Source organism: Dysidea avara, chromosome 10 (genome assembly GCF_963678975.1).
Source record: "Dysidea avara chromosome 10, odDysAvar1.4, whole genome shotgun sequence".
Taxonomy (NCBI): domain Eukaryota; kingdom Metazoa; phylum Porifera; class Demospongiae; order Dictyoceratida; family Dysideidae; genus Dysidea; species Dysidea avara.
In genome coordinates, this window is record NC_089281.1 from 26,459,484 (window position 1) to 26,467,845 (window position 8,362).

At 38.7% G+C, this 8,362-nt stretch overlaps 2 protein-coding genes across 2 annotated transcripts; both read left to right on the top strand.

The window, feature by feature from the left end:
- The first annotated feature begins 9 nt into the window (after positions 1-9).
- Positions 10-5,605, top strand: LOC136267997 (pyridoxal phosphate homeostasis protein-like). The gene is made up of 8 exons (XM_066063220.1): positions 10-320; positions 374-481; positions 540-575; positions 621-693; positions 4,812-4,946; positions 4,997-5,139; positions 5,193-5,282; positions 5,329-5,605. Exons 1-8 carry the CDS (start codon positions 129-131, stop codon positions 5,389-5,391), a joined length of 840 nt encoding a protein of 279 aa, XP_065919292.1. The 5' UTR covers positions 10-128; the 3' UTR covers positions 5,392-5,605.
- A 912-nt stretch (positions 5,606-6,517) lies between these two features.
- Positions 6,518-7,998, top strand: LOC136268282 (pyridoxal phosphate homeostasis protein-like). Its single transcript, XM_066063570.1, has 8 exons — positions 6,518-6,720; positions 6,776-6,883; positions 6,939-6,974; positions 7,027-7,099; positions 7,215-7,349; positions 7,401-7,543; positions 7,596-7,685; positions 7,732-7,998. Exons 1-8 carry the CDS (start codon positions 6,616-6,618, stop codon positions 7,792-7,794), a joined length of 753 nt encoding a protein of 250 aa, XP_065919642.1. The 5' UTR covers positions 6,518-6,615; the 3' UTR covers positions 7,795-7,998.
- Positions 7,999-8,362: the final 364 nt, after the last annotated feature.

Here is an 8,362-nt window from a genome sequence, read left to right on the forward strand (position 1 = left end):
TCTATTAACGGGGGCCCGTTTAGCCACGATACTATGAATAGCCTGACACGTGAACATCTCATGTATCCGCATCTCTAAGGGAGGTTTGTTTTATTTCATTCCGTATATTAGGAGTCTGATGGTTCACCATGTCTACAGCTCTTAAAGAGCTATCCAAGTTTACAAATGTCCATATGTGCAGTTTTCGCTCGCGAAGCTTTACTGTTATGGTAAATAACAAACGTGTCGATAATGAAGTGCTGAGTGAAGTCCCCGGTACCGGTGGACTGTTGGGGAGAATAGTTAGAGTAAATTCGGCAATTGAAAAGACCACGCAAAATGTGCGCACTCAGCATAAAAAATATCAGTGGTTACTGTGTTTTTTTTTGTGTAGTCGGGTCGTACAGTTCCTCCGCGACTAGTCGCAGTCAGCAAGAGGCAGCCTGTTCAGAAAGTACAAGCCGCTTATGCGGAAGGATTACGACATTTTGGGGAAAATTACGTAAGGGGATACCCCAAAGCCATGCATCTCGTCCATTTCAATGGTTTGTGCTATATAGGTACAGGAGCTGAGAGCAAAAGCACGGAATTTGCAGGTTAGTGTTGATGCAATATGTCTTTAGTATTTTTCCACTCCACAGCTCGGTAACTATAATGATATCAAGTGGCACTTCATCGGCCATTTACAGTGTAACAAGATAAAAGCACTTATACGTGAGTTATGTTTACAAACAGTACAGCATGCAAGTCCAGGCAGAGTTGTTTACAGTAGATTACAACACAATAGGCCTGTTCACTTTTCATAGAAGTATTCATTAACTTTGTAGGGTTTTTTAATTGACTGCTGGAGTACATTATGTCAACCAAAATACCACAACTTCAATAGGCTCCTGTACATTTTAGCCTTTTAAAAAAATTCTGTGGTTGTGTAACCATACCTTAATCTAACTGGTAAGGACTCTTCTTTGTAATGTAAATTATCACTTTAGGTAGTACAGTAGGACCTCCATTATCTGAACACCTGCCACCACCCCCTGAGCACTGGGGGTAGTGGCAAGGGCAGTCCATCTAGCCCCGGGGAAAATTTTTTTTATCTGAACACCTGTGTGCCAGTTCAATCATAAAAATGTTCAGATAAGTGAATTTGTTCAGATAAAGGAAACCCATTCATTTATATACAGGTTCTGTTCAACTACTCTAATAGAACATATACTACTCTAATAAAACGTTCACCATATGACAAAATACTCTAATAGAGCAGTCACTTATACTGTTCAGATAATCAAGATTCAGTTAAATCAAGGTTCTACTGTAGCAAACTTATTAATCATGGTTTTTAACACAAAAAATCGCTTCACTATACAAGATTTCCTTGACAGATTAATCCCAGACCACCACCAGTGTGTAGGGCAGGCTTTGGTCTATTTAACAGTACACTGTTTATTGGAATATACTGTTTGGTTACACAATCACAGAATTTAAAAAATGTATTGAACCTATTGAGGCTTGGAGTATTTTCACGGAAGAACATACTCCAGTACTTACATCATCAGTAATTAGTCTGATTGCATACCTTAGGGCCAACAATGAAATGGCTTATTGTTAGTTAAAATTGCTTTCGCTGGTGATATCACCAATCAGACTTCATAAAATTTTAGCTGAATTATTGTACGACTCACTGACAATCGACATGCAAAGCACTGTATCATCAGGTTTTTCAAAGCTTTTCGTTTTAGACCGGGTGTGTGCTGACAGCCAGTATGTGGCACACAGGTTTTGTGTGAAAGTACATGCATATGTGTGTGTGTGTATGTGTGTGTGTGCAAGTGTGTGTGCGTATGTGTTCATCCGTTCACACCCAATTATTAAATGTAAATGCAGTCAGCATGTGAGAAATAAAGGCCAATATTAAACTTCTGCACAAGTAGGCTTTGCTCTGAGGTGGTTTCTTTTTGCCAGTTTGAAGTATGGGTGTAGTTACTCTCTACAAACTTTGTAGGCTACCAGGATAGTGTATCCCTTAATTGTAGTTGGGGGGCACAATAGAAAAATTATAAAACAGTCGAGAAGGCACTTTAGTGTGGTTTGTTCAAGTTATGCTTCCTCAGCAGTGCATCCTCAGCAGTGCATAGCAGTTGGTAAATTTGCTTGTGGCTATGAGCCTTATTCGTAATTACAGAATGTGACATCAAATTTGATGATGGTGGGGTACTTTTTCATTCTGCCATCGAACTGAACATTTTAAGTAGCTTGTTATATTTGGAATCATTAGATTATAATGGTAAGAGGTACAGTAAGCATGTTATGGCAGTGCGAAAAGGGACTGTCTGGCAAAACCAGTCTAAAATTAGTAAACGACCTGCAAATATGCTCATTTGTATTTTGTACTGGAAGTAAGTATATATACCTCACCTTTGCCTTGTGTGAATGTGTGAACATTATCATAGTGAAATGTCATCTCTCCCAATACTCCTCTGTACTAAGTACCCATACTGTCATGAACTAAATCTCAACCGGAATTACGTCACAAATAAAAATGGTGGCAATAGTGGTTATTGCCTGATCGCCTAGTTTTCGGTAACTTATTGTGGGCACTGAAATGTGCTATATTCAGAAGGCTGCATTTTGATCACACTGCATTAAACTAGTCTATATACAGTGTGATCTGTTTCTTGCACAAGTATATATGTATTACAATAGTGGTCCAAACAAAATCTGCTATCACCAAGAGTACATAATGTATATACTGAGAAGAGTATCCTACTCTCGTATACCACTGTAGAAGGGCGTATTGTGAAGTTATGACGTAGCACTTCTGAGTTTGCCCATTTTCTTTGTATAATTAATGATGTCATTGCGAACTACAATCGTTCCTTCATGGGTTAAGACCGCTTAGTAGACATTTCTTGCTAAGCCATTCGCGAATACTGCTATCCTGAGTGTCGTGAGTGTGAAATGGTGCTAATGATTCTTGCACTTTTATAGCTGCCAGTACGTCGCAAACCACAACATCTTGTCGTTACGTCATAACTTCACGATACACCCTTCTACAGGGTATATGAGAGTAGGATACTCTCCTCAGTATATATATTATGAACTCTTGATGATATATATCACAATATTGCATAACATGTGTTTAGACCAGCCATTTTTGCTATAATAAATTCACCACAAGATAAAAAGTCGTAAAATGAAGTTCAAGAGAAATGCTAGTTAAAAGAAGCAGTTCCATGAGCACAATGTGGAAAAAATAGTACGAGGGTGTGGGTGAGAGACCGATACAGCGTGCACAAGGGGAAGTCGAGTGCAGCACTTGGCTCCAGACCATGCCAGAGTGCCTTTTTTTTCCATATATTGTACAAGCATGGCGGTGCTTTAAAAGTGCTTTCTGGTTGTCTTTGTTTGGAGTGTTCATTTTGTAGACTCGAGCTGTGTGGGTTTTCAGCCATCAGACAATCGGTAAGTTTCTATATAGTACAAATTTGGTCATAAAACAAGCGGATAGCATCATTTGTGGTACTTCTGGCGATTTAAAATGTAACACATGTGATCGACAATTCTGTATTTTCCTAATGCAGTGTATTGTGCTGTATTTTCCTTCCAGTGCTGTATGGAAATAATTGCGCACTATTATTCGTTTGATACACGCAAGTGTTTTAAAATAAATCATGCAACAGCTACCATAATCAAATGGCATCACAATAGTAAAGCTCATATCCACACTGTATATATCAGTGTATCGTTTATATCACACATCCCTAGTGTCTCATCTTGTAATAGAGCTCAAAGAACAATTCAGGTCTGAGTGGCGCCCGGCATTTAATCGGATTCAGGTCATGGTAGAACGCTGTTATTGTAAAAAGTAAGCCTTATACAAGCTAGTGTGTTGACTGTATTACAATTGTAGTGAAGGCATGAAATGCTTGAAAAACAATGAAATAGCAAACAGTAACTGAGATTGTAACATTGCAAAATTTATTCACCCAAAGAAACTATTGTCGTGACTTAGTTTCCTTTATAACAAGCAGAGCAGCTACTCTTGCCTCCACTTTGTAGCACTGACTAATGTACATACCAAATATGTATAATCTTTATATGAAATATTGTACTTTGCGTGGGAGGATCAAAGCGATGTGGTGCACTGTATTGTCCATACAGTACTAATTAGCAACATAACTGTACTGTATGAGTCATACAGAACAGTTATGCAGCTATTTGGGCAAATACAGTACAGTTATGTGGAGAATTTATTTAAGGAATGTTACAAAAACAACCCACTGGGACAGCACATGAGTGACACAGTAAATCACCAAACTAATCCTTCCAATTCGTTTTACAGCTAGAAATAGAATGCATAAGCGCTTACTGATCATCTGATCACAAAGTTATTTAAATACAACTCCACTAAGACAGCACGATTGACGACATTGTAAATCGCTAAAACTAGCCAACTAATCCTATTAGTTTGCTCTATGACTAGAAATAGATTATATAAACACTTACTGATATCCTGATCACCGAAAATCACAGCAGTTTGGGTACTAGAGAAAATCGCTCCGAGCCAGATGACCAGGAAGTACAATATACCACTTAAAGCATCGCCTATGCTTGTGTGTATGAAAAATACAGCACTCGGGGGTATCTTGAGGCAAATACAGCACTCAGCTTTGCCTTGTGCTGTATTGGCATCTCAACACCCCCCTCCCCTTGTGCTGTATTTTCTGTACACAGGCATGGCAATGCTTTAACTATAACATATGAATTGTGTTGATGGTCATTATGAGTGGCTCATGCAAAAAAAAAAAAAATATGGTGTGTTCATTTTATGTTAGGTGTGAGTGGGCTGTGGATGGTGGAAAGTGTTGATTCCATCAAATTGGCACATCTACTTAACAAGCACTGGGGACTAGATGACCGAGATGAGAAGTTAAATGTTATGGTACAAGTAAACACCAACAGAGAAGAAGGTAATGTGTACATTCTTAGTAAAATATTTAATTGGTGATTTCCATTTAAGGTAAATCTGGTTGCAGTCCAGAGAAGTGTCTAGAAGTAGCACAGTTCATATCTGAGGATTGTGAAAGTCTCAATTTGTCTGGAGTTATGACAATTGGAAAATTTGGACATGATTATTCCCTTGGACCTAATCCAGATTTTTTGGTGAGTATAAAGTGTGTGTTGTTTTGATAATTTTATGGTGTTGATTCTTCTAGACGCTCATTAATTGTCGTCAAGTTCTCCACAATTCATTGGCAAAGAAGATGGAGTTAAGTATGGGCATGTCTGATGACTTTATTGAAGCTGTAAGTTTTAATGGTCATTTGATATCTATTCATTTCATTACTACAGATTTCCTATGGAAGTACAAACGTAAGAGTTGGTACTGCTATATTTGGACCAAGAGAACAATAGCATTCTTGCTGTAACATTTGCTGCATTTTTTAGCAGCTGTTCATTGCATAAGTTTGTTAGTATGTATAATTCTGGCTGCTTTTGTGTGCAGCATGTTGTAATCTCATGTAGCTACTTTGTGTAGTACAGGCATTTTACTCTGTCATGAGTTGTTGTATGTATTGTAGTTGTGCTACCAAATGCATTAAAAATGTGATATTAATAGGATAGCTAATTGACTAAGCTTCGTAATCATTCATAATTTTTTTTTTTTTAATCATTCATAATTCAGTCAGTGCATCACTAGACTCAGTTCCATAAATTTGAGAGAGAACCATCATTGTTGAAAACCTGTGTGAGCATGGCGAGAAGTACAACTAGTAGTCTACAGATATTGGGTGTGTGTATGAGGCAATGCATGCAATGATCTCGTTGCCGGAAACTGTATCACGGACGTACCTAGTCTCGTGGCCCCGGGCCTGAGACTACCCTAGACAAATGTGTATGTAAACTTTTTTTTATTTTTTATCCCGGGCTTGATGGACTGCCCTTGCCTACCACCCCCAGCACATAAATGGCCTGTGCTGGACAAACCGGGACTTTATTTATTTATTTGTACTGAGCAGTCAACCCTGCTGGTATGTGCTCAGGAAAAAAAAAAACAGTTCTAACTTAACATACAGTAAACCAATTGTTCGATTACAAGCTAGTACTAGACTTTCTTAGTCCACGGCAAACTGAGACTCTGCCCGAATCAGCTCCACAATTGGGGGAGTCTTAACATAGTGACCGATGGATGAGCGGGCTCCGCGGATGCATTGTATGGAGGACCGCAAGAGAGAAAAAGATAGACAGCACCTTAACCACCCCATGACAACAGAGTAATCATCGCCCCACTTATTTGAAAGACAAATGTGTATGCATAGATAATAGACACCCCTACCATCGATCGGTAGGCTTCAATCGGTAGGGGTGTCTATTATCTATGGTGTATGTAAACTAGTCTCGCGTGGCACAGACCGCTATTTTCGCGCAGGGGCTTATCGATTGAAGCTTTCGCGCAGGGGCTTATCGATTGAAGCTTTCGCGCGGGCGTTTATAATCTTCAATCGATAAGCCCCTGCGCGAAAATAGCGGTCTGTGCCACGCGAGACTATATGTAAACATCGTGTTCAGCACGTGAATCACAGGTGCGTGGCGTCTCTAAGAGAAAGGTTGTTTTCATCAGTACTCTGATGGTTCATAATGTCTTCGGCTCTTAAAGAGCTACCTAAATTTACAGAAGTCCCTGGCGGACTGTTTGGAAGATTACGTAGTGTAAATAGGGCGATTGAAAAGGGAGCGCGAAATGTACGCTGTTGAAAAAAAAAATTTAAATGGTTTACTGTGGTTTCTTTTTGTCTAGTCGGGCCGTAGGGTTCCTCCGCGATTAGTTGCAGTCAGCAAGAAGCAGCCTGTTGAGAAAATATACGCAGCATACCAAGGAGGCTTGCGGCATTTTGGGGAAAATTACGTAAGTTAATAACAACAGGGTGTGTCCCAGTCACTGTATGGTTTGTGTCTTACAGGTACAAGAGTTGAGCAGTAAAGCATGGGATTTACAGGTTAGTGGTAACTCGAGATGTTGTTACTGGTTTACTGTCTACTGAATTACAGTTTGGAGATTATGATGAGATCAAATGGCACTTCATTGGGCATTTACAGAGCAACAAGATAAAGCAACTTCTAAGTGAGTTATGTTGCTAGGAGAACTAATTTGTTTTATTAAATCCTGTTTGGACTTGTGCACAAACAGCTGTTACCATAATGACATTATCATATGGTTGACTTGTGTTGTTTGTTAGGTGTGAATCAACTGTGGATGGTGGAAAGTGTTGACTCCATCAAATTGGCAGATCTACTTAACAAGCACTGGGGACTAGATGACCGAGATGAGAAGTTAAATGTTATGGTACAAGTAAACACCAGCAGAGAAGAAGGTATTGTGTACATTTGTTGGTAAAATATTTAATTGGTGATTTCCATTTAAGGTAAATCTGGTTGCAGTCCAGAGAAGTGTCTAGAAGTAGCACAGTTCATATCTGAGGATTGTGAAAGTCTCAATTTGTCTGGAGTTATGACAATTGGAAAATTTGGACATGATTATTCCCTTGGACCAAATCCAGATTTTTTGGTGAGTACTGTTAGTGTGTTTGAGTCTTTTTGAGATAGTACTACTTTTCTAGACACTTATAAATTGTCGTAAAGCTCTCCACAAATCACTTACAAAGAAGATGGAGTTAAGTATGGGCATGTCCGATGACTTTGTTGAAGCTGTAAGTTTTAATGGTCATTTGATGTCTATTCATTTCATTACTACAGATTTCCTATGGAAGTACAAACGTAAGAGTTGGTACTGCTATATTTGGACCAAGAGAACAATAGCATTCTTGCTGTAACATTTGCTGCATTTTTTAGCAGCTGTTTGATTGCATAATGAGTATGTACAAATCAGGCTGTCTTTTTAGTGTGTGGCATTTGTCACTTCATGTAACTACTTTGTAGTTTGCAGGCATTTTACTCTGTCACGAGTTGTGTGTATTGTAGCTATGCTACCAAATGCATTAAAATGTAATGTTTTGAACAAGAGTATATAGTATATGGGGTGGATTATAATTATATGTTCTTTCAATAAAGTATTGTACTGTTGTAGCGAACATGTGACTTCTTATCATTGTGTTAGTAGGCAGATGGCCATTGCTGGTGTGCCCAGATCAGCAATTAACATCCCAAAGAAATTGCATGCATGTATAACAAACAATTAGATAAAAGTATTTATCCATGATTAAATTTTATTATTGGCAAAAAAATGATTAATAACTAGATTGTACAACCGTGGGGTTGCAAGAAGTGTGATGGAATGGATACTCCCAATAAGTTGTTGATCTGCTTGAATTCTAAGCCTCTAGCATCAGTGATACTGCTAATTTAGTCTGCGTGCTTGCCACATAAT

What these genes read in the sequence shown, in the direction of transcription:
- LOC136267997 (XM_066063220.1), top strand. Translation starts at nt 129, where the DNA reads ATGTCTACAGCTCTTAAAGAGCTATCCAAGTTTACAAATGTCCATATG. An exon ending in CAAAAGCACGGAATTTGCAG is followed by an intron (nt 576 to 620) that starts GTTAGTGTTGAT and finishes TCCACTCCACAG; the next exon opens with CTCGGTAACTATAATGATAT. An exon ending in CTGATGACTTTATTGAAGCT is followed by an intron (nt 5,283 to 5,328) that starts GTAAGTTTTAAT and finishes TCATTACTACAG; the next exon opens with ATTTCCTATGGAAGTACAAA.
- LOC136268282 (XM_066063570.1), top strand. Translation starts at nt 6,616, where the DNA reads ATGTCTTCGGCTCTTAAAGAGCTACCTAAATTTACAGAAGTCCCTGGC. An exon ending in CAAGATAAAGCAACTTCTAA is followed by an intron (nt 7,100 to 7,214) that starts GTGAGTTATGTT and finishes GTTGTTTGTTAG; the next exon opens with GTGTGAATCAACTGTGGATG. An exon ending in AAACACCAGCAGAGAAGAAG is followed by an intron (nt 7,350 to 7,400) that starts GTATTGTGTACA and finishes TTTCCATTTAAG; the next exon opens with GTAAATCTGGTTGCAGTCCA.